Below are 25,451 nucleotides of genomic sequence, written 5' to 3' on the forward strand. Positions count from 1 at the left end.
GTAGGTGCCTGCTGGAGGAAGGGACGGGAGACAGGCAGAGTTCTTGCCTGGGCTGGCAGATTGCTGGGCTTGGTGTGAGGGCCAGGGGCGCCCCCTAGTGATGGGATGGGCTGTATCCCTGCTGAAACCTGAGACCGCTCTCTACCCTGGGCCCTGTTGGACTCAGGGTGGGTGCTGGAGAACCCTGGGTAGGTGCTGGGTGGGTGCTTGGGACCACCAAGGGGCCTGGCCCCATGGGGAAGGGCAACTTGAGCAAGGGGTGGGGGTGGGGGCAGCCAAGGGCAGGTCAGCCCCACCTCACCAGAGAAGCCAGAGAAAGACTTCCAGGTGGGGCGCTGGCTGGGAAGAGAGGCCCAGGTCTGGGCAACCAGGACAGGTGGGCACTGGGAGCTCAATCCTTGTAGCTGCCCCACCAGGGGCTTTGAGGCTGCAACCCCCTGCTCGGTAAAAGCCTGTGAACCGATGAGCAATCCCTACTGTCACCAAAATACCCAGGCCACAGTTAAACTTCCCATCGCCCCACCATGGCGCTCAGCTGTTTAAGTCAGGACCCCCTCTGGCTCTTCTCCAGCCTAGAACAGTCTGTGCCCTGGCCCCCCTGTCAGAGGCTGGTGAGGGGATGAGTCTGGTGGAAGGCCCTGACTTCTGGACAAGCGAGTGGCTAGTGTGGGGTGCCCCAGATCCCTGCCCTGACACCCCCAGGGCCGGCCACCACCCAGGGGCTGGAGGTGGATCCCAGCGTCTCCCTGAGACCATCAGCTAGAATTCTCCCTTAAAGAGCTTCCTCAGAAGGCAGGAAACCACCAGATCCTCTCCTTTGAACGACCTGTTTCACAATCAGAAACTGGTGTCAGCGCCAGCAGGCAGGCAGCCTTCAGTCCCTACTCACAGGCAGCTCTTGTCCTGCTCTGATGCTCACTGTTCTCTGGCCAGTGGGTGCCCTATGCTTTCTGCTCTATCTCTTGGATGCCGTCCCCAGCAGCAGGCACCCCCTGCTCCAGCCCTACCTTTATGTGGCCTTCCGAACTCTGGAAGCTCATTAGGGAAACAGGCTCTAGCCCAGGCGCCCGCCGTGGCCCAGCTTGGCCCATCGCTGCCTTCAAGCCAGGGTCCCAGCCCCACCCTCCGGGGAAACCGATTCCAGTCCCCAGCCCCAGCCCGCACTGAGGCAGACCATCTGGGTGTCAGGTGTCTGGGCTTCCAGTGTCCCGAGGGTTCTCAGGGTGGAGAGAGCCTGACTAGGCAGCAGGAGCACCAGCCTGGATGCACAGACCACTGCGAGGTAGACAAGTCATTGAGAAGGCGCTTTATTAGTCACCTCCTACATCAAACAGTGTCTAGCACACCACCACACGGCACGCCAACGCCACAGGGCCCCAGGGCAGCCTGGCACATGGCATAATATCAGACATGGCGCAGGCCCCCTGAGCAGGGTGCACCGTCACAGGACAAGGGGATGCAGGTCTCCTGACCCTGCAGATAGGTCCCACGAGACAGGAGGTGGGACCAGGGCTTGGGCCTTCGGAGAACCCTCAGGGAAGGCAAGGCTCCCAGAACCCAGCCCCACAACTGCATGCCCGACGGGAAGAGCTCACCCAACACCTGCCCGCAGTCCAAGCTGCCCTCACAAAGCAGACACTAAGACCATTTCCATCTTGACTTATGTGTCAAAAGGTCCAGAAATATTACTGAGCTGTTACAGAAACAAGGATTTGATGGTCTCATAAAAATACTATTTCTACAAAAGGTGTTTATATACGAACCAGGACAAGGGCTCTCAGGTGGAGCTGGCCCCGGAACCCACTGTGAGAACCACTGCCTGGAGGCTGTCTTCAAGAATTACATGGTGCCCTTCATTTCTAAAATGTGTAGACTCTGATATTCCAAAAGGACTCCGGAAGCCACCTGCCAATTTCCCAAATCCCTATGTAAGAAGCGGGCATTTGGGGGAGTGCAAGAAGAAATGCTGAATTCCCGCTGGGAATTCAAGTTTCATTTTCCACAGGCGTAGATGTCCCAGCTCCTGAAAAGCCACGAAGGTCGAGCTGAGGCGCTGGGCAGTTATAAAACGTGGACAGCTGGAACACATCACCTTTTAAAACCTTATCACACAAAACTGTTTCTGGATCCACCATTTCCTACACTGCCCCGGGACACTAATTTCAGCTGCCATAAAGTTCAGTACAGTAGAAAGGAACACACGACGAGGGGAGAGAGCCTGCCACCAGACCACAGCAGATGGAACCAAAACTGTGACAGGCACCCGCGAGAGCCCCAGCAGCTTCCGGGGTGGGCCGGCTCTCGAGGCGATGCCGTCAACTATGAGCACAGGATCCAGAGTGACGGACAGCAGTAGGGTGGGGACATCGACAACACCCAGCACAGGCAGCCAGCATGAGGACAACAGTCAGGGCACAACTGACTGGGCCCCAAATGCTGCTAACAGGAAGAACAGTTGTCATCTATGGGGACACATTTGGCAACCACAAAGCTTGTTCTCAAAAGCAAGTACTTTGGGGCCGGCCCGTGGCTCACTTGGGAGAGTGCGGTGCTGATAACACCAAGGCCCCGGGTTCGGATCCCATATACGGATGGCCGGTTCGCTCACTGGGTGAGCGTGGTGCTGACCACACCAAGTCAAGGGTTAAGATCCCCTTACCGGTCATCTTTAAAAAAAAAAAAAAAAGCAAGTACTTTGACAACTAAAAACCAGGCTACTAACACAGGGTAAGATAATTCATAAATATCAGTAAAGCATCTAAAACATACTTCTCAAATAATTCAAATAAAAAGCCTTTAGAACCCAACTGTTATTTTACAAAGGTTTACATGTGAGAATATCTTACTCTTACTTTGTCAAGTTTCTTCAATGGTCAAGCAAAAAACCAAGTTTCAAGTAATTGAGAAGCTATCTCCAAGCGCTGCTGCTTCTCTCCGGCTACCTTGGCCACTTGTGTGCTCTGTTCCTCTGTCTTCCATATCCTGTCTGGAGCCTCCCTGAAAGGACCTTCTGCAGGTAACTGACCCAACTGCAGGACGAGCGCAGCCCACAGCTGCGCGGGATGCCTCCGCCAACCCCCAAGGGGCTGCTCAGTGAAGAGCTCTGGACGCCAAGCCCATGGAGGCCACCCAGCTCCACCTGGAGGGACACGGGGCAAGCCCCGTTCTGAAAGCCCCATGGGATGCCGCTCCACTGTTGACCACATGACCACCTCCTCACTGGTGACCAGGAGCACGGCACCGTCTGCTTGTTCTAAAGGTGTTGAGGGACCCGATCCTACGCCACGCTAAGGGCTGAGAGGTGAGCGCTGCCATGGGTGTGGCCTGTCCTGTCTCCCCTGTCACCCCCCATGTGTGCTCAATGTCAATTTTACATGAGAAGCCAAAAGAACCCTATGCTTTACAGCAAGCTGGGCCCTGCTATGCTGGAGGAGGACACCTGGGGTCCCGAGGCTGTGGGCCCCTGCCCGGCCTACAGCAAAGAGCCAGCAACCTAAACCACAGCAGCAGAATCAGCCGCCCCAGCACGGAACACTTTGCCGTCAGGGCTTCGCCAGTATCTCAGCATAATTCACATTAGACATAACTCAAGAGTTAGACAGACAAGCGTGTGTGAAAATTCTGTTCTAGTCAATTGATTACGGAATTAGGCGCAAATCAAAGGTAAATCAAGAGCGAGCCCCACAGACACACCATGGGGGTCCACATGAGACACCTGTGGTCCTGTCAGGGAGAAGCATTACTTCCAGAGGCCAGTAAGATGACAGGCACTTTTGTCCTAATAATTGCACAGATGGGACTTTGAAAATGTGTGTGAACAGATCTGTTATGCCAATATTTAGGAGTCAGAGGGACAGACTGAAGCATCTTCTCAGAACCAGGGAGGGCTGCATCTGTGCTTATCTAGTTCCCGTCCCAGTGCTCTGGGGACATGCAGGCAAACTGCCAGCTCCGCGAGGCGTTGGGAGTCATGCAGGGCTCACTCTCGTCCAGGGGCAGAGCTGCGGTCAGATGCTGAATTATGAGGGCCGGTGTGTGCCTCTGTGGCGGCTGCAGCGCCACCCAAGGTGTGAGTCCAGACATGACACCCTGGAGAGGTTCAGGGTTTCCAGACTGATTAAATCTCCGTGGAATGATGAAAATTTAAATCTACTTGGTTATGGTAATTTCTGATTTACCCCAGACAAAACATTTGATTTGCCACTAAGAATCACCTCAGCAGGTTCACTGCCACGGTCATTCCCAGGTGGCCGTGCAGCAGGAGGGAGGCAGACACGCAGGCTGCGGCATCCCCGAGACCTGGCGGCCTAGCTCTTCACTTCCACGGCCTCCTTCTCGGCCTTTTCCTTGGCCTTCTCCTTCTCCTCCACCTTCTCCTCCTTCTCCAGCATCGCCACGATCTCAGCCACCTGGCTGGTGGAGATGTGAATGTCTTCTTTGTCCACCAGCTCTATCACCTGTGCACACGGAAAAAGAGGGTGTGACACAGGGCTGTGGCCACAATACTTGCCTGCTGACCCCTCGAGCATAGAGGAGGTGGGCACAGCCCCTTCTGAGAGCTGTCCCCTGGCCGCCCGGGCTGGGGTGGCCATGGGCAGTTAAGTGCTGCACTGCCTGCCAGGGTCCTCTGGCTGCCTGGTCCTCAGGGTACCAGATTTCCCCAGGGGCCAAAGGGCTCCACAGCCCCAGGCCTGGTCACAAGCAGCAGGGGAGGGGCTCACTGAGTAGGAAGCAAGCCAGCCAGGCAAGCTTCCCATGTGCGTGGTGCTGCAGGCTGCAGGGAGAAGGGCGCTGCGGCCACTGGACACGGCAACCAGGCTGTGCTCGGAGCCAGGCATGCCCTGGACCACGGCTTCCCAGGGCAGATGGCGGTGAGTGGGGGCCCATGTTCCCACTGCCGTCCAGACTAAGGAGCAGGCATGTTTGACAGTGCCTTGCTTTTAAATGGAACTACAAGAAATTAGCCAACATTTTTGGTAAACGTGCTGGATGCATGAGGGGCCATGAGGCAGTTGTTTTTTTTAGAAACGTACATGATTCTGACAGGCTGGCCAGCAACCTCCAGGTCAGAAACCAGACCTCCACATGCAGGCCAGGTCCTGCTCTGAGATCTCCTGAAGTGCTGCACTTGGGAGCTCAGGCCTCGGGGGGCCCTGGCAGGTGTGCTCAGCACCCAGGTTCATCCTGCCTGCCAGCTGGGTGCTAGGGGCCCGGCAGGAGCTCAGCGCTGTGGCCCACGTGTGGCCCTTGTTCTGTCCTCTCCCCACTTCATGAGTTTGTAACTTTCCGGTGTGACTTCAAAAGAGAGCAAAGGCCTAACAGAACAGTCACAGCTACTGACCAACCTCCTGACTGCTGGACCTGAGGCACTGAGGGGCGGCCACTCACAGGGAGAGCCAACGCCATGCGGGTGGCAGTGTCCCCACCGAGACCCACCTTGACAAGGTCGTCAAGGTTGACCTTGCCGTCCTTGTTCTCATCCAGCGCGGAGGCCAAGCTCACCAGCTTGCTTTCTGGAATGTGCTTGATTTGCTTCATGGCGCTGATGAGCTCGGTGACGCTGATGACGTTCTCCCTGCGGGCAAAGCCTGCATTAGCCGTGGCCAGCTGCCCCACCACACGGGCCCTCACTGCCACACCCGTGACCCCAACTGGTCAGCCCTGACCCAGGCGGCCCCACATGAACCAGGTGACCTTCAATGCGGACCCCCCAGGGCACATGGCCAAAAGCTCCCACGTCCTTACTATTGGGATGCTCCAGCTCAGACACCGAGCACCACCTCTGGGTTCAGGGCCCAGTGTTTCCTATGTGCACACCCATCCCCCAGGGGGCCCCTCCTTGAGGCTGCAGCAGGGGGAGAGCCCTGCAGATGGGACCACCATGGCATCACCCGGAAACATGCTCTTGCTGTGGCCATGGTGGCCTTCCTGCTATCTGACCAGTGAGAGGAGACAGGCCAACAGATTAGTTCAAGAGGGGACACCACCCTCATCTTGGGGTGGACAAAGGCCCCCCAGGGAAGAAATCTGGAGCCCAGGCAGGCACTCTGTGGTCAGTCTGCCTTCCCACGTCATGGGGTGTGGGGCCCTGCACGTGCGGGAAGCACAAGTACAGCGCTGGCCCGTGGGAGCGCAGAGTGTCACTGTAGCCGCCATGCAGGAATCTGGGACACACACTGGTGTACAGAGAAGGCACACTGCCTGTGTGGGGGCATAATCCAGTGTGTGTCAGGGGAGTCAGGAGGAGCAGCAGGCAGCAGAGTGCCTGACGGTTTGTGGAAACAGGAAAGGGCAGGGTCTGGGTCGTGAGGGAGAAATGAACCTGAAGCCTACCTGTGTAAAGAATCACAGAGATGTGGAGACTGAACACAGACTCCCCCGGGGTCTCTCACTAGAACCACAGGGTCAAAGGAGGAGGAGCAATTAGGCACAGAGGCTAAGACATGCACTGTGGAGTAAGAAAGGCCCAAGCTCAGGTCCCAGCAAAGCACCTGTCAACCGAGTAACCCTCCGATTCGGCCTCCCATACCCCTGCCCCACTCACCCCGCGGGTGAGCCCTGGGCTGGGCCCAGCTTGCCAGCCTGCTGACCCGTCTCCAGCTGCGCGATCAAGCCGTCGATCTGCCCGATCATCTGCTGCACTCTCTTCGTCAGTCTCTTGCTGGCTTTAGATTCTTCCACGTATTTTTCTTCACCAGTCTTTGACAGTTCCTTCTTGATCTCTTGCAAGTCCTAATTAAATTATTTTTAGTTATAAAATGTTTGTCTCAAAAAATCGCAAACTTTTGTAACAAAGGAAATGGAATCTATTCTGAATCTCAACTTTCTTCATATTTGTTAAAGAATAAATAAATGAATGAATGAATCAAGAAATCCTAAGTGTCATCTTAAATTCCAAGTCAGCTTTCCCCCATGAGCAAACGTCGCAGGAAGAACCACCATGTAAGAAGAGGAAGAAGTCTCTCTTGGGGAATCACGAATGAAAACAAGACTTCATTTACCCAGCGCCCAAATCACTCCTGTGATCAGAGACTACCAGCTGCACGCCTGTCGTCTGCAAGGGCACCTGGTACATTCCACGGGAGTGCCCGGCCAGAACTGCTGTCAAAAGGTTACTGAGTAAAGCTTATTTATAAGTTGGCTTTCTCTCCACATACCCTCTGATCAGATTATTAAACACTTCGCGGAAGTATTATTAAATACTCCAGGGGCTGACGAAGCTCTTCTTTTACTCTTTTTGTAGTCTCTGTCTTAGGAGCAAATCCTGCCCACCCAGGTGACCAGGCTGAGAATGCCCGCTCTGTGGAGCAGCTGAGAGAAGGGCCCGCCCGTGTCCACACCGGCCCTGCTCAGGAGGGAGGTGCCAGGCCAGCGGGCCCCCTCCTGCAGCCCTGCCCACCTGGCTGTAGTCCTGGACGTCCTCCTTCAGCAGCTCGAGCTCCTCCTTCTCCTTGGTGAGGGATTTCTTCTGCTCCTTCAGCTTAGAACAGGCATCGCTGAGGATGTCAATTTCCTCCTTAGTTATTTCCTCTTCCTGGGAAGAAAACAAAAGCCTAAGGGAAAGGAAATAATTGACTCTTTTCCCCTAAAAGAGTTTATGGCTTTTCTGTTTGTTCTTATGACATGGTGAGCTCCTGGTAACAGAGTCTCCACTAAAACAGGTGCTCACTGGTAATGTCAACTGGGAAGTAGAGCTCAAGGCCACGGCTAAACCAGTCACATGCATGAAGTGCCTGTCTGCACTCTGCTCCCAGTGCCCTAGGATGCTGACCCACAGTTTCTTAAAGTGTGTGACTGGCTGAGTCCAACATATGTGAATACTTGTAACATCCTTGCTACAGCCAATAGTGAACATGCCAGTCACCCCCAAACGTCCTCAAGACCCTTCAGGGTCCCACCCCCCGACTCCCAGGCAACTGCTGATCTGCCTTCTGCCCCTACGGACTAGTTTGCATTTTCTAGAATTTCACATACACAGGATCATCCAGCATATACTTTTTTGTCTGACTTCTGTCATTCACTCATTTTTGAGACCTGCCCATGTGGTGGTGGTATGTTCCTTTAAATCTCTGAGTGGCCACACCAAACCTTATTCATTCATTTTCCTGTCGACAGATATGTACCTTGTTTCCTGTTTTCAGCCACTATAAACACAACTGCTTTGAGCATAGGTATACCAGTCTTTGTAGAGAAGTGCCAGGAGAGGGATGGCTGATTCACAGGGCAGGGGCACAACTCTGACTTTTTAAGAAACTGTCAAGTGGCTCCCCCAGCGGGCACAAGTCTCACCAATGCTCGGTTGGAATGATCCGAGTTTGTGGTTTTAGTCTCGCTATAGTGTGCAGTGCTGCGCCAGTGTGCTTTCAGTTTCCATTTCCCCGGTGATTAGTGACATGGAGCTCTTTTCCAGGTGCTTACTATCTGTGTACCTCTTCTGCTCAAGTATCTGTTCAAATTTTTTGCTCATTTTTAAAATCGAATTATTGTCTTCCTATTTATGAAGTTGTCAGAGTTCTTTATGTACTCTAGAAACAAGTCCTTTGTCAGGTTGCATTTTGCAAATATTTTCTCCCTGTCCACAACTTGTCTTTTCATTTTCATAAGTGTTTTTTGAAGAAAAAGTTTTAAACTTTGATTAAGACTAATGTATTGGTTCTTTTCTTTGACGGATCATGTTTGTGTGTTGTTATTTAAGAAATGTACAACAAATCTAAGGTTACTGAAATTCTCTCCTAGGATTTTTCTTTGTAGTTTTAAGATTCTACACTTAAGCCTATAATCCTTTGAGTTATTTTTTATATTGTACGAGTTATGTAGGATCAAGTTTAATTTTTTTTTTTTTTTTGTATATGGCTATAAAATTGCTCCAGCATAATTCACTGAAAAGACTGTCCTTTCCCTGATAAACTGTCTTCGCACCTTTGTAGAAAATTAATCAACCCAATCTGTATATGGGTTTATTTCTAAACCATTTGTTTCCATTTGGTTCATCTACTTACCTGTCTTTATACCAATATCACAGTCTTGATTACCATAGCTTTATAAGTCTTGAAATCAGGCAGTGTAAATCCTCCAACTTTTATTATTATTTTATAAGAATTGTGTAGGCTATTCTAGACCCTACGATTTTCCACGTAAGGTTTAGAATTAGTTTGTCAATTTCAACAAAAAAACCTGCTAGGATTTCAATGGTCTCGAACCCATACATCAGTTTAAGAATTAACATTTTAGCAACACTGAGTCTTCCTACCCTGAGTACATTAAACATTCTCTCCACTTATTTAGCTCTCCTTTAATTTACCTCAGCAACATTTTACACTTAAAATTCAAGTACAGCTCTTGCATATCTTGTTTTCAATTTTACTTTGAGGGTATGCCACTGTAAATGACATACTTTAAAACTTCCGTTTCAGATCATTCATTAGTACAGAGAAGCACAATCGATCTCTATGTGATTCCAACATTTGTGAAGACAGTTTTACCTCTCTCTTCCTTTCTGATCTGTATGGTTTTAATCTGCTCTGTGTTGCTAACTGCCCTGGCTGGAGCAATGCTGAGCACAAGGGCTGAGGACGGACCCCCGTCAAGGCCTTACCACGAGGGAGGATGCCAGCTGCTGGAGTTGCTGCCGGTGTTGCTGCAGGTCCTGTTGATGAGACTGAGAAAGTGCCCTTCTACTTGTGTGCTGAACCTCTGGTCATCACGTGTTCTTTTTGCAGCTGTCAAGCTGACCCACGTGCTCTTTTTCAGTCGGCCAGTATGGTAACCACACTGATTTTTAAAATTTTAAGCCAATTTGTATTCCCTGGACAAATCCCATGTGGTCATGATCCTTTTCACAGAACAGTTGCACTTGATTTACTAAAAAGCTTGTTAACGTTTTTACAGCGACGCTCATGAAAGAGCATCTGTCATTTCTTACATCTGCTTTTGGCGTCAGGCAACGCTGCCTCACAGGACGAGCTTGGGAAGGCTCCCTTCTCTTCCTCCTTCTGCCAAGAGCTGATGCAGCTCTGGAACTCTTTGCTCTTCAATGTGTGGGTTCACCAATGGCTTCATCTGTGAAGCACCTTAGGCCAGGGTTTTCTTTGTGGGAAGGTTTCCAGCAGCAAACTCAATGTCCTCACTGGCAGTGGAGCTCACTGGGAAGACCAGTCTGCATGGCCAGTGGGGACAAGGGTGCATGCCTTCCACTCTACATGTATTTTTTCAATGAACCAAAGTTCTCCACTATCGCTTTTTAAAGGTTTGTGCTTCTAAGAAATCCTTGGCAACCCTTAGTTCATAGGCTCTCCTGGGAGATCGAAGTTCCCTTCTACATCTAAGTCTTTAATCTGGAGGAAATGGGAATCATGTTGCTGTGAAGTCAGCCAACTGCCCACCCTCTGCTTTGCTGGGCCCTGTACCCCTTAAAAATGATGGATGTATCCCAGTCCCTGACACCTAACAGCCCAGCTCCCAGCTTTGGCAGGAGTACTTGGGGTTCCCCACCTTCCCCGGGGTCACCCTTTGATCCCAGCTCAGCCAGGTTCCTCACGATCCACCACCCACCATGACCTCCTTCCCCCAGCCTGCCTGTTTCAGTGTCACCTGGGCCTCAGGGCCACCAGCAGATAAAGACCTGCTTTCCACCAGCCTCTGTCCTCCATGTAAGGAAGCAAAGGCCCTGAATTCCATCTCCTACCAGGCTCATCCCAGGCCAGTCTCCAAGAGAAGCCCCCACAAGGCTTTGGTCAGCCCTGCCCCCTCACTCCCCGACACCCTTCCCAGTGCAGCACCTTGGGTGTCACAGCTAGTCCCATGCTCTATACCCTCCTCTTCTCACAGAGACCCCAGCCTGGACCTTCCTGAGATCTCTTCTCTCTATACCCTCCCCAGGGGGCCGCCACTTCCCCACAGGCCTGGAGGGGGCTGGTGTCCTTCCCAGCTCCGCAAGCCCCTGCGGTCAGGCTTGTCTCTGTCACTGCCCACCCATACTGCCCACCAGAGCCTGACACTCAGGCCTCACCCTTCAGCCCGAAAATGCCCACCCTCGTTCACCTGTGTCTAGGGGATGCCATGTGCCACTTCCTGCGTGGCCTCCCCTCTCTGACCTCTGAATGCGGAAGCCAGGCCAGTCTGTCCTGCTCTGGACACTCGCTGCTTTGTGACCTTAGGAATCCCCAGGCTGAGACGCCCCACAGGCAAATCTCCCCCACAGGCCTCACTCTCCTCCAGCTGCCCAATCGCCTCCATCTGTCTGGTAGATACTTCCTCTGCCCATCACACCCCTGAAACTTGCTCCTGTGTCCAGGGTCCTCCCAGGGGTTCCAGAAAGAAGGCACCAGAGGGCATCCCATGTGGGCAGCATGGGGGCCCAGAAGCAGAGGACAGTGAGGCTGCCCAGAGATGAGCGATCCTAGGACAAGCGGAGTGTCACAGCCTGGCAAGAGTTCTGAAGGCACCTAAGCTCAGGTCCCCAGCAGAAGGTGATACCACAGTGGGCCTCTGTGGAGGAAGCTCTGCCTTGAGGGATCACACCAGCATCCACCCCCCCAACCCCCCCATTGCCCGGGAAAGCTAACAAGGGCCTAGAAATTCCCCAGCAGGTGGTGGCACCTGCCACACGGGGCACAGTGACAAGTCCACAGTAGCCGCACCCTCCAGGCACCCAGGCCCCAAGCCAGAGCCATAACAAACTCACTCCTCTCACACCCACCACGCCTCCCAGTGACCCCTGGCCTCATTTGCACCTCTTCTCCCCAGGGACTGCAGGGGTCCCATGGCCTGTCCGCATCCCTGCCCCGGTTCCTCAGGAGCTAGGTGGCCGCCACGTGTGGCGATGCATTACCTTCAGGCCCTCCAGCACGGGGGCAGTGTCCTTCAGGGCCTCTGAGGGCAGAATTGCATCAGGCACTTCTGGCTGCAGCTCAGCCACTGGCCTCCCAGGGGCAACTTCTGTTCTTTCCAGCTCAATGTCCTTCTGAAATGCAAGGCCACGGAGTCACTGTGGCTTCCTGGGCCTCCTCACACGGCATGGACATGCTACTAACAGAGGCCACACTCTGAACTGGCCTGCTAATGTGGCAGCGGGCGGTGTGCCTGCTGTGAGCTCTCCCTGCGGGACCCTCCATGCAGCTGCCACAGAACTGAGTTGTCTGAGGCCCCTCCACAGAGCATGTCAGAGGATCCCGTCTTGTCTCTGGTCTCCTTAAGACTCCAAGCTGCTTGTCACTTGCAGAGCAGGAGGCCGAGTCGTGGGTGGGTGAGTGTGAAGGACCCAGGAGAACCCCGGTGCCTGTGTCACAGCACAGCTTCCCACTGCTTCTGTGCCCAGGGAGCCGAGTGCAGCCCAGGACTGGGGGAGCCCAAGGCTCCTGCACCAATGCCCACCACAGCAAGGCCCGAGCAGAAGGTGGGCACCCGTCAGGCACTGAACTGGCCCCTCGGTGCTGACTAGTGCCTGCCAAGGGGGAGATGGCTGAGCCATGTCCCTCCAGGGGAGCCCCCTAGAGCTAGGCAGCCCTGCCGCCACTGTGCTGACTGTTCTAGGAGAAAACACGTGAGGCCAGAACTGCAGGGGCCCAAGTATGTGGACACAAGCGAGTTCCCAGCAAAGCTAGACTGATGGCCTTGGGTCCCTTGGGGCAGGGCTGGCTGCCACCTACCACGGCCCCCAAATGCATCTGCAGCTCTTTCTCGCGGTGCTCCTGCTGGATGGCCGCCTCCTCCTGCAGCGTGGCCTCCAGCTTCGCCTTGTTGTCCACCTGCTCGCCCTCCACTGCAGCCGCTTTCACTTGGGCCTCCTTTGCCTTGAGAGAGAAGGGGGCATGGGTGAGTGGGCTCCGGGGCTGCCCCTGACCTCTGCCCCACATTTGAGTACTGTCACCTTCTGGACTTCACACAAGGGGGACAGCACATATTGCTGGTGTGCTGCCCACCCTCCCCCAAACTACTGGGAAGTGGTGAAAGATACTGGGGGGGTAACCTTCCACATCTATCGAAATGATACCTTGATATTCAGAGAAGGACATGCTGTGTTTCAGATCAGCCATGTGTGGCCAACATGTGGCAAGGTCACAACTGCTGTGTGTTCCAAGTGACTGTGCCATGTTGGGGGAACCAGACAGGGGTGGCGGGGACAGGTGAAGGGAGAGTGGGTGGGGGCTTCAAGACAGGCTCCCAGGGCTGAAGAGGTGAGTGTTCCCACATCTCTCCCTCACCCCAGAAAAGAGGGGCCACTTCCAAAGTGATGGGCACAAGGGGTCTCCCGACAACACGTACCACGATCTCTGGAAGGGTCTGCAGTGTAGACTTGAGCTGGTCAGCAGGTGAGAGGGTGTCTGGGAGGTACATGGCTCGGGACAGTATAAGCAGCGACGTGGGGATCTCCTGGTGCAGATGCAGGTCCAGCCACTACAACCCAAGACCCAAACTCACTGGATGTGTGGCTCCCACCCCAGCCCCGCAGGCCCTGGCCCGCCCACGTGTCCTGCCAGGTGGCCCTGAAACTCTCTCTTGCTGTCTGGTTTGGCTGGGGGAAGAGGAGCTGGTAGCAACAACCAAAACAGAACTTGAGTAGATAGTCATGAAGTCACTGGAATGAGTTCTCCAACCATGATGTTTTAAGGCCTAAAAGGTCTACTTACTGCTATGCGATACGACTTAGTGCCCACCTTAGTTATCTAGGCACTTGGTTTCTTTTTGCTGTTGTTTTTGGCACTGGCCCGTACAGGGCTCAAACCCTGGACCTTGGTGTTATCAGCACCACACTCCAACCGACTGACTGAGCTAACTGGCCAGCCATAAACTAGACACTTGAGATGCCAGAGAATCATAGGTGTCCCTTGGCTCAGCCCCCAGGACTCTAAGAACTGTAAGCACGGTTCTTTACTTAAAACCGGCCCAGGCAAACTCCCCGCAGGGGACCGATAAGGCAGCCTCACTCAGTTCATTCCACACTCAAGTGTCTGCAGGTCTATGATGGGCCAGGTGCTGCGCCAGGCTACAATGGTGACACCAAGACAATCCTCACACAGACAAAAAACATGACAGTATTTCAAAACAGACTGAACATGGCAAAATATGAGAATAAACCTAAGAACAGGGGAACGTGCTGAGCAGAGTTGAGACAGGAAGGAAGCTAAAAACACTGAGCACCAGGACTGCCCAGCAGGCCACCGCCACTAGCCCCCGCCCTGGCCGGCCCCTCTGGCTGCATACCTGCCTCAGCTGGCCCCTCAGACGGTCTTCCGTGACACCCAGGGCCCGCATGCCTCGTGCCCGACATGCTGCCTGCAACTCCTTGACATTCAGGCTGTCCACCCCTTCCTCAGCGATCAGCTGGAAAAGAAAGTCAAAGAATTACCATTTTGAAAGGTCACCAGGATTACGGTGATTCACATAACAGGTTAACACAACTGGGAATAAACCTCTAACAGGCTTTGCCAGGCCAAAGACAAACCACCACCACCAAAGCCCAGTTGTGCGCTTGAAGTGACAGGAACTGCGTGCCAGAGGGCTGGGATCTTGGGCAGCACAGAATGGCTATGAGCAACCCCAAGATGCCGAGGCCCCCCAACCCCAGCCCCAGCCCCGCTCAGGGGGGAGGTGCTCGCACACAAACCTCCTCCCACACTGTGGCCCAGAGAAGGGCCTGGCTGTGTCCAAACGGACAGCAGAAGCAGCCCTGCCCCAGCCCCTCCCGCTTCCCACCATTTCTTCTGAGCCCCATGGCCCTCCATCTGCCAAAGCATTCTCAGTGTTCACAGGACGGAAAAGGCCCGGACGGCGAGGAGGGGAGGGGGAACCAAACACTGTGAAGACACATCCTGACCTCACACCCCTCAGGCTGAGGTCACAGAGCAAATAGGAGTCTCAGAGACAGAGGACACAGAGACCACATGGGGAGCAACAGGCGAGGAGAGAAGAAACACGTGACAGCAGCTGCTCATCTGCATGGGTGCCTCCCAGGGCCTTCCTATGCCTGTCACCACAGGCAACCCACTTAACCTCATAACCACCCTGTGAGGCAGATAGAACCATTATCCCCACTTTTAAAATTAAACTTTTTGACATCATGGATATACATGCGGCTGAAACAAATAATACAGAGACCCCACAGGCCCTTTACGGGTCCTCAGTGGGCGCATCTTACAAAGCTGCACAACGTAATAACTAGGGCACTGACATGATCCAGTCAGGCCAGAAGCCATGCCACCCTGGGGGCTCCCTGAGAGTCCCCCGAGGCTGCTGTGGGAACTCAGTCGGCTCCTGGCCACCGCGAGGCAGCGCCCCACACGTGAACGCAGCAGCACGCACGACGGACATCTGCGCGCTTTCCGGTTTGTTAGAAATAAAGCTGCTTTTTGTTTGTCCTCTTCTCTGTCTTCCTGGGGGTTACCTGAATTCTGTGTGGACTTCTCTACAGTGGTCGTGTGTGTCTCTCCGAGCAGCGTGTCTGCGGCTCCTCTGGGGTTCGTGCTACACACATCACTTCATCACAACCCGCTGGGGCGAAGCGGAGGACCTTGCCCTACCCGGCTGCAGCTGCAGCGGGACAGCCTCGTGGGTCTCCTCTGCCTACACGGGAACCGCGCCACCCAGCGCTTACTGCTGCAGCGGCTGGCGAGCCTACTCCAGCAGACACGGGACGGGAAAGCCTACGTGCTCCCCACGCTCTTCCTGACCCTCCAAGGTGCCTTCCTCTACCGTTTCCCTTCTGGTCAGAGAATCTCCTGTAGCTGTTCTGTCAGGGCAGGTCCTGGTGACAGGCTGTGAATCACCTTCATCTGAGAATGACTTGACTGCCCCTTTGTTCCTATGGGTTTTGCTGGATACAGGATTCTGGGTTGACAGATCATTTCTTTTAGCACTTGAAAAATACCGTCCCCACCTCCTCGGCCCCTGCAGTTTCTGAGGAGACACCAGCTGCCACTCAGAGCACTGGCCCTGTGGTCAACATAGCACACTCTCTCTGCTTCCAAAAGTGTCTTCAGTGTTCATTAGTTTGACTCATGTGTCTTGGTGTGCATTTCTTTGCGTTTACCCAAACAAAACGAAAAGAAAAACATTTGGGTTCACTTAGCTTCTTAAATTTGTAGACTTGTCTTTTACTGAATCTGGAAGTTTTCAACCATTCGTTCTTCAAGCCCTTTTTCAGCCCTGCCCTCTCCTCCTCTCCTCCTGTCCTCTTGAGACTGTGACGACATGGATGTCAGATGTCGAGCTGGAGCAGCACGTCCGAGGCTCTGGTCACTGGTGATTCCTGTCGTCTCATCTGGAAGCTCACTGATTCTATTGTCCTCTCCGTTCTGCTGCAGAGCCCACCACTGAGCCTGCATGTCAGTTATTGTGTCTCCCAGTTCTGAGTTTTCATGGGATTCTTCTTTCTGTATTCTTTTCCCCAAGACTTTGTATTTCTTTGCTGAGACTATTCTTCACACATTTCAATCTGTAATAGCTTGCTGAAGCATTTTTATGACAGCTGCTTTAAAATGTGTCTGGTGTTTCTAACATCTGTCATCCCTGTACTGACGTCTACTGGTTGCCTTCTCTACTCACTTGGACAAATGTTTTCAGTTGAAACCTGAACATTTTGGGTACTACATTATGGGAATCTGGATCTTATTTCAATCTTCTGTCTTAGCTGGTTTCCTCAGACGCCCCTCTGGATGAGGCAAGGGGTGTGTCCTAACTTTTGGAGATTTGCAATTGATGATTTGGCATTTGTTAATCACAGGGCCAAACTAAGGGCCAGGACTGTTTACATCTCTATGTGGTCCAGCTTTCACAGACAAGCCACAAACCCTCCTGCCTAAACACGTCTCCATCTGGCCACCTCCTGGAACACGAGCAGTGAAGGCACAGCCCCGGCTCTACGTGGGCACTCCCTTTCCCTCTCTCTCCCCCATTCTCACTTCCTGCTCCCTGTGGACATCAAGGTTTCACAAAGCCCCGAGTGACATGCTGCGCTGTGTTTCCAGAAAAGCTTTGAGTAACAAACTTCTCTCAGCCTCTCCATGCTGTTGCTTGGTGGTATCCACACATTAAATCCTGGGCACCTTTAAGAACAGGCAGGGGTGCTGCCCTGTCACTGCCAGGCTGGGGTGGAAGTCCGGGTCACTCCTGGGTGGGGCAGGCGTGCCTTCTCTCCCACGAGGCTTCTGCTGGCAGCACAGGTGGAGGTGGACCTATTACTGCTGGGCAGCAATGGAAGTCCTGGCTCTACACCTGGCCTCTGCTGACACCATGGCGGTCGGGGGCTGGGGTGCCCCGTTATATTCCGGCAAAAGTGGAGGTACAGACCTCCACTCAGCCTTTGCCCTGATTAGTGGAGGTGACCAGCCCCTCAACTTGCACATCAGAGACGTAGGTAGGCCCTTCCGGGAAGAGGACAGCACCATCCGGAACGCTGTAACTTTCCACAGGCAGTGCCTGCATTCGAGAAAAACTTACCACAAACGAACAAAACCAAGAGAGGAAACAAAACACTGACAGATCACCTAGTTATTGGAGTAATCAAACATGAAGTATGATGAGTGTGCTCCAGAAAATAGGTGATGGGATGGGCAGTTTTACCTGAGAACTGGAATTAAAAAAAAAAAAAATTCCTGGATTGAAATTAAGAACTCATAAGATGGGTATAGGAGTAGATTAGACCCAGAAGAAGAGAGGACCAGTAACCTGAAAGCAGAAGAGGATGTAAGACACAGGAAAGTGCACATGGGATGTGTGCGGACATGGGACAGAGCATGGGAAGGGCAGAGCTCACAAGGCAGAAGAAACTTGGTGACTGGCCAGCGGGGTCAGCACAAAGACGACACACCCAGGCAGTGTCACGAAACCGCCAGAAACTGAAAACAGAGAGGAATTCTTGGAAGTTGCCAGAGAAAAGAGACATGTCCTCAAGGGACAATGACAGGCCCAACTACTGACCTCCCATGAGAGATGATGGAGCCGGGAGCCAAGAGTGGCGTTCTTGAGGGTGCAGAAAGGACAGACCACCAGCCTGGAATCCCACACCACAAAAAATGCCTCACAAAAATGGAAGAGAAATCAAGACACACTCAAAACACACAAAAACTAAGAAAATTCCTCATGGCAGACCCAGGCCATACAAATATTAAAGAGAAGTCCTTAAGTTGAGGAAAATAAAGAGGTTTTTTGTTTTTTGTGGCTAGCCGGTGTGGGGAATCTGAACCCTGGACCTTGGTGTTATCAACACCACACTCTCATCAACCGAGCTATAACTGGCTAGCCCCAAGTTAAGGAAAAGAACCTGGATGGGAACATGTAAGTGCAGGGAGGAAGGAGTGACTTCAGCCAAGGGTGAGCACGCAGATGCAGATGAGCACAGGCTGCAGAGGCAGAGCAGCAGAGGAGGCGGGAGCAGGTACAGGCAGTCAGAACACTGAGCTGCTAGCGCTGGCTGGGAGGTAGTAAAAGGACGAGTCACGGAAGCTTGCCATACGTAAACGCAAGGAACACTGCTACAGTAACAAGCTTATAAAAGGGGGTGGGATGGGCCGGCCCGTGGCTCACTCGGGAGAGTGTGGTGCTGAGAACACCAAGGCCCCGGGTTCGGATCCCATATACGGATGGCCGGTTCGCTCACTGGCTGAGCGTGGTGCTCACAACACCAAGTCAAGGGTTAAGATCCCCTTACCGGTCATCTTTAAAAAAAAAAAAAAAAAAAAAAAAAAAAAAAAAAAAGGGGGTGGGATAACTAAAGATACTAGATTAATCCAGAAAAAAAGTAAGAATGGAGATTAAGTAGAATATACAGGTAGGACAACTAGAAAAAAGTCAGACTAAATACCCCAGTTGAAAGACAGACATTGTCAAACCAGATTAAAACAGTAACAAACACATTACAAATAAGAGGACACAGGAAGCTTGAAAGTGGAAGAATGGAAGAAGACCCACCCAAAGGAAGCTGATGTAGCTATCGGAATAACAGATGATGCAGATTTTAAGGTAAAAGCATTACTAGAGAAGAAGAGGGACATTTCATTAATTCTCCTGGAGACCGACACACTCTGGGGAACACCCAGAGCAGAGCCAGGAGTGGGCAGGCCAGGTGGTGAGGACACCGCAGCACCTGCAACCTGGGGGCAATCTGGCTGTGGGGTCAGGACTTGTATTTGACCTCCTACTATTTTATTCAGGAAACCCACTTCTGGGTCACTATTTTTAAAGAAATTATCAACAATCTAGGGCAAAATTAAAAGATATTTATTGCACCGTTGTTTAGAGTAGCACGAGATTAGCTAAATAAAGCAATGATTCAATAAATTATGATGCATTCATCTAATGAAATGTTAGTCACTAAAATTCATCTCTCCAGTGAGTACCTAGTGACACGGGAGGCTCTCAGTGTCAGACCGAGTGAAAAGTCGCATGGGCTGTGTGACCACAACGTTCACTCCAGTAGATACAGACACACATTCTGTGAGTGCATGTGCAGGGTGTGGCGGGCAGAAATCTGTAAACTTCTGTCAATATTCATGATCTGGGAACCACAAGATAACCGTGCTATTGTCTTCTTCTATTATTCAGCATCTTCCAGTTTCTACAATAAGGACGCACTGTGCTTGCCATCAAAAAACAAAGGTACAACACCCAAGAAGCAGCGCCAAGCCTGTGTGGTCACATGTCCCCGCCTCACCTTGTCGTCGGCCTTTATGGACCTCAGCTTCATGGTGAGCTGGAAGCGCAGGAAGTTGTTGGTGCCGATGGACTGGAGCTCCAGCAGCTTACAGAGCGCCACCAGCTGCGGCCGAGTGAGGTTATCCAGGGTCAACTCATCCTCAAATAACTTGGAGAAGCGCATGATTTCCTCGTTGCTGGGCCTTTCCCCGGTCTCCCGGATCTGCAGAGGCAATAGTGAGTATTCTCCACTGGGTCAGAGGTGCTCTCCCAGCAGCCTCCCACAGGCTCAGGTCTCATGCCTAAAGTGGGTTTAGAGACACGGCACCACCCACCTCCAACCTATGCTCCCCCTAGGAGCTGCCCCTCACACCTCAAGACTCAAAGTGCTGATTTCAGCTGGAGCTGGGCTGAGACTGTGGGCGGGGACAGTCTGGGCTTGCCTAGAGTGCTGGGTGGGCTTTGGTGCAGGGGCATCGTTTGACTCCTGGGCTGTCCCTGCCTGGGCCAGCAGAGCCAAGGCTGCTGTCTCTGGGGCAGGGGCCCACGAACTACCGGGTGCATGCCCTGTGAACCTTCTTCCCACCACGACAGTGGCCATGGAGCAGTATACTGGGGCCCTTGTGCCTGTGCCCCAGCTGCTTGGTGGTGGGAAGAGGGCACTTCTGTGTGCACCTCTGTCCCCTACCTGTAGGGTCTGAGCGCCAGGGGAGTGGGCAGCCATCTCAAGGCCCTGGCCTGCTGGCGTCCACTCTCTTGCCCTCTAGGAAGTGGGCAGAGCCCCTCAGCTCAGACCACTTAGGGTTCTTTGGGTGGCTGCCCACATTTCCTCCTGCCCAATGGGCAAGCCACCAGCTGAGTCTTTGCCAAGAGCCGACGGGGACAGTCCCAGCACAGAGGACAGGTGTGCTCCTGAAGAACACTGTGCACGGCACACCCCAACTCAGCTGGCTGTGAACACCTCCTTCTCTGCAGCCAGTGGCCACACAGTGGCCTGGAAAAGGCACAGTCCAGGCCCTCCTCCAGCTGCTTCGTGGCAAAACGTCCCATCCAAGCTTCCCGCCTCCCTTCCCAGTTTCCATCTTGCCAGAACCCCAGGGGTCCTGAAATGTTGCTGCCCCAGGCTCCCTTGCAGGAGTCACTGTCCACTCCCTGGTGAATTCAGCAGTCCCCATGCTGTGCCCACCTCCTCCTCACAGATAACGTTTCTCCATCCCTAGAGTGGAGCTTGGCAATCTTTCCCATAAAGGTCCAGGTAGCAAGCGCTTTTGGCTTTGGGGCCATGGAAAACACTCACTTCTGCACTGCAGCGTGAAAGCACCAGAAAACACACGAGTGGGCTAGAGTTTGTTCACACCTGGTTTAAGCTTTTCTGTGCTTCAGACACATTCTTCTGACTCCAGAAAGTAGCACAAGCCGCTCAAGCTCAATGACCCTGGGCCCATCCCTCTCCTCTCATCTTCAGGGACTCTGTCAACGTGTCCACACTCTCCCTGCTCCCCCAACTCAGTGCCACAGGAATTCCTCGTGGCCCATCCCCTCCCCAGCCCCTGCTGCTGCCACAGTCCAGGCCTCTGATGAGCCCTCTCAGGACCTTCCTGACTGGCTCCAGCCAGATGGCGGATCCTGGAAGAGGAGCTCAGCCTGACCACCCAGCACATTGCCCCTTCGAGGTCTCAGGTTCCTCATCTGTCAAGTTCTTCCTCCCCTGGACTGCTGCACAGTCACAAGACATGATGCCCAGTGACTCTGAATGTCAGCCGGGCTCGAGGCTCAGCAGCAGCAGGCTTCGCCTCACTGAAAGCACGTGCAGGCCAAGCTCCTAACAGAGTCCACCCGTCGCCTGGCCAAGCCTGCTGGTCAAACTCCCTAAAGGAACAGCCAGTGCCTGCCTGGGAGCCCCCTCTCTGCTGAGTGCCGCAAAAGAGGAAAGAGAAAATTGAGGCACGCTCCTCAGACAAGGCGCAGTGGCACTCTGTGGCTCTAACCAGCCCAGACCAATGGGTGGAGGCCACAGGACCTCAGCAGCATCACAGCACCTTCTGGAAAAATGCAGAGAAGTCTTTGGTGGCATTGCCCTTGGCTGCCTTGTTCTTCAAGGCCATCTCCTCAATGGTGTCCTGGAGGAACTTGGCCAGCTCCAGCTTGACCCGCAGCTCCTTCTTCAGCCTTTCCTCCTGCAGGGCAGAGAGAGTGCGCTGCACTGCCTGGACCCCGCCCCAGCCACCACTGCTTCCCTGGCGAGCACAGCCCAGAGTCACATGCTCCAGCTCCTCTGCTGGTGACCACAGCAAAAGAGCACCTCACACCTCCCCCGGGTACCCACCACTTTCCCCCACCTCTCACACACTGAGATAAACAATTTCACAGAAAAACACCTGCCCTCATCCAAGTGAGATACATTCTGAAACTTTCTCTTCTACTTCATAATTTAAAAAAATTACAGCAAGGGTCAGCAAGTTTTTTCAAGAAGGTAAAGCTTTTGGACATCCTGAGTGTGTGGTCTAAAACAACTAAACTCTGCTGGTGCCTCTCAAAAGTGCCCCCAGACAATACACACACAAGTGACCGTGGCAGATGCCTGTAGGACCTTACTGACAATGGACAGGGGCCAGATCTGGCCTGTGGGCTGTAGTTGGCCAACCCTGTGCTAGACAGATCTCACGACCCACAAATGGGTCTCCCCTGTGGCATGGACACTGGTCTAGAAAAACCATATTTAATTAATTTATTTTTTTTTAAAGGTGACTGGAAAGAGGATTTTAACCCTTGACTTGGTGTTGTCAGCACCATGCTCTCCCAAGCAAGCCACGGGCCGACCCTGAAAAATCATATTTTAAAACACAAAGAGGGCCAGCCCATGGCTCACTTGGGAGAGTGCGGTGCTGATAACACCAAGGCCACGGGTTCAGATCCCTATATAGGGATGGCCAGTTAGCTCACTGGGTGAGCATGGTGCTGACAACACCAAGTCAAGGGTTAAGATCCCCTTACTAGTCATCTTTAAAAAAAAAAAAAACAAAAACAAAAAAAACACAAGCAGAAACAAATCCATTAAACAGTATCCATTAAATAGCCACAGCACAGCAGAAGGACTGAATTATGAAAACATAAAACTTCAAGAACATCTGACAGCTGGAACATGAGCCACAGACTCTTGGCCTCACTGTGAATGAGCTCGCTGCCACCGTGCCCTCACCTTGATGGACTGGGTCTCGAACGTGGACGGCAACATGTTGGGGAAGAGCTTCACAGCCACGGGCAGCAGGAACTCCATGAACGGCACCACCACGAAGACGAGGAATGGGACCAGGCGGAAAAGGTCAGCGCAGATCCTGAGAAACTGGAGAGTGCGGCTCCATCAGAGGGACAAAGCAGGCACGGGGTGGGAGCTTTGAGCACCTCGCCTAAAACTGTTTACAGGCACAACCGTGGGCAACCACTCCCAGGAATCTCTATGAGCTCTGGGTTCCAAAACCAGTTAGACAACTCCCAAAACCCAGTTATCTGGAGTGTCCAAACCATGTACCAATGGCCTTCAGAAAAGTGGGCTGGGACGCTAACACGGAGGACACTGGTGCTTTCGGTGAGCCATTCCGCAAGGGCATCTGCGGTGGCCCTAGGCTCAGAGGCCAGTCTACTGAGGATGGTAACTGCAGGGGAGGCTGAGCTACAGTCTACCCTAAAGGGTCTGTAGAAAGGACAGTTGGCTGTGCGCTCCTCCTGCGCCTCCACAGACACTGAGATCTAAGGCTACACCACAAAGCAATAATTTGAAACAAACACAAGTGTTTTATCAATATAAATAAACTAGTGCTTGATGCCATTAAAGAAACACACAATTTGAAATAATCAAATCCCTACAAATAGTGAACATCGCTGCTGGGTTCTCAAGAAACTCCCTTCTCTTCAATCCTTAGAACACTCTTTACAATACTGTTCTTTAGAGGAACGCTGCTTATCGTACCGCTCCTTACAGTACTGCTCCCTATAGTACGACTAATCACATATAAAACTTTCTAGACTGTCTTCAACCAAAAAAATTCTTATTCAAATTTTCATCTGTATTTCTACTACGATTATTAATTCGATGCTCTCTGGAAGAGTGAAATCATTTCTAGAAAGGTCTTAATTTTAGGCTTGTCTGTTGTCTCTCCACAATCACATGCAGGTGACCCACGTGTGGTGGAGAATGACGAGTGATGCTGTCCCATCTTGGGTGGCACAACAACCACCCTCCCTGGGTGGTGCTCACTTGGTCCAGGTGTGTTCTGTACAGTTTCTATCTCCCCTTGCAAAAGCGGGCCATCTATGGTAGACATCCCAAGACCATGCAAATGTCCCTCTCCTCAGCCTTTCTCCCCAGCCTCTACTCTGAGGGTCACAGAACAGACTTCCTAACTCTCTGTGTCTACCATCTGAAATAAGGAAGAACCTGCTTTCCTGCACACTCATTTTTCTATGTATTATCAAAACAAACTCATGGGTTCCTCTACTTTTTCACTTGTTTACTTAATAGTATTGTCTGTATTCTCAAATGGTCCATATCTGGGCAGGGACAGAACCTTCAGGCTGGCACCTGTATCTGTTTATATCCTCCAGTTTTTTTTAAATGTACCATAACATTCACCCATAGTCAATGTACAAGTCAATGATTTCTGGTAAATTTATAGAATGTGAAACCATCACCAAAATCCAGATTTACAACATTTTTGTCACACCAAAAGGTTCCACTGTGTCCACCTGCAGTTAATCTCCATTCCCACTCCCAGCCCTAGGCAAGCATGATATGATTTCTGTTTCTATAAATTTGCCTTCTCTCGACACTCCATACACAGGGAAGTGCAATATGCTCTTTCGTATCTAGCTTCTGTAACCAGGTACATAACTTTTAGGAATGTTGTATCCTCCTCCATAAACTGATCTCTTTAACATCGTGACATGATCCTCTTTATCCCAGTAATACTCTTTGTTCTGAAATCTTTGTCTAAAATTTACATGGCCATATCAGCTTTATTTTGACTAGCGTAAGCACAATTTACCTTTTTTCATCCTTTACTTTTAATCTATTTGTGTCTTTACATTTAAGGTGTGTTTCTTATAGTTGGGTCTTGCTTTTTTAAATCCAATCTGACATCTCAACCATTTAATTAATAAAATTTAAAAAGGCAGCTGGGGGGTTGCTCAGTTGGTTAGAGCACAGTGTTGTAACACCAAGGTCAAAGGGCTTGGATCCTCACACCAGCCAGATGCCAAAAAAACAAACAATAAACCCTAAAAAAGAAAACCCATTTGATTATCTAAGTAGATGCAGAAAAAGCATTTGGGGGAAAAAAAAAATCAAAAATCTGCTACCAATACACTCTGATGGAATTTACAAAGAACTACTAAAACTAATAACGGATTTGGTAAGTCTGCAAGATACAAGATTAATATATAAAGATCAATTATATTTCCATATACTAGCAATCAACAATTGGAAATTGAAATTTAAAAATTCCATTTACTCACAATAGCCAAAAGGGAGAAGCAACCCAAGTGACTATCAGCACATGAAAGATTAAATGTGGTCTAGCCATACAATGGAATAATGTTCAGCCTTAAAAAGGCAGGAAATTCTGACACACGCTGCGACATGGACAAACCTTGAGGACACTGTTTTAAGCGCTGGGGAGTTAGTGTTGACCCTATTGCTGTGGCCTTGACACTGTCACTTTAAAGCATTTCCTGCTTCAGCAGGTATCCTGGAAGGACCAGAAACACACCTCCTCCCACTGACTAATGCAGCACCACAGGGCCCAGAACTACACACAAAGCAACTT

At 51.9% G+C, this 25,451-nt stretch overlaps 1 protein-coding gene across 1 annotated transcript in view; it reads right to left on the reverse strand.

The window, feature by feature from the left end:
- Window positions 1–1,291: 1,291 nt before the first annotated feature.
- LETM1 (leucine zipper and EF-hand containing transmembrane protein 1) overlaps window positions 1,292–25,451 on the reverse strand; it is a 36,240-nt gene continuing 12,080 nt past the window's right edge. The window contains exons 4-14 of the mRNA XM_063107543.1: window positions 22,829–22,972; window positions 21,669–21,806; window positions 19,649–19,852; window positions 14,203–14,322; window positions 13,264–13,395; window positions 12,648–12,791; window positions 11,831–11,962; window positions 7,400–7,534; window positions 6,545–6,732; window positions 5,437–5,575; window positions 1,292–4,457 (exon numbers count right to left, since the gene is read on the reverse strand). Of these exons, the coding sequence (XP_062963613.1) occupies window positions 4,308–4,457; window positions 5,437–5,575; window positions 6,545–6,732; window positions 7,400–7,534; window positions 11,831–11,962; window positions 12,648–12,791; window positions 13,264–13,395; window positions 14,203–14,322; window positions 19,649–19,852; window positions 21,669–21,806; window positions 22,829–22,972 (1,626 nt within the window). The 3' untranslated portion in view covers window positions 1,292–4,307. The remainder of the gene's footprint in view (window positions 4,458–5,436; window positions 5,576–6,544; window positions 6,733–7,399; window positions 7,535–11,830; window positions 11,963–12,647; window positions 12,792–13,263; window positions 13,396–14,202; window positions 14,323–19,648; window positions 19,853–21,668; window positions 21,807–22,828; window positions 22,973–25,451) is intronic.

This window comes from Cynocephalus volans, chromosome 9 (genome assembly GCF_027409185.1).
Source record: "Cynocephalus volans isolate mCynVol1 chromosome 9, mCynVol1.pri, whole genome shotgun sequence".
Classification (NCBI taxonomy): Eukaryota; Metazoa; Chordata; class Mammalia; order Dermoptera; family Cynocephalidae; genus Cynocephalus; species Cynocephalus volans.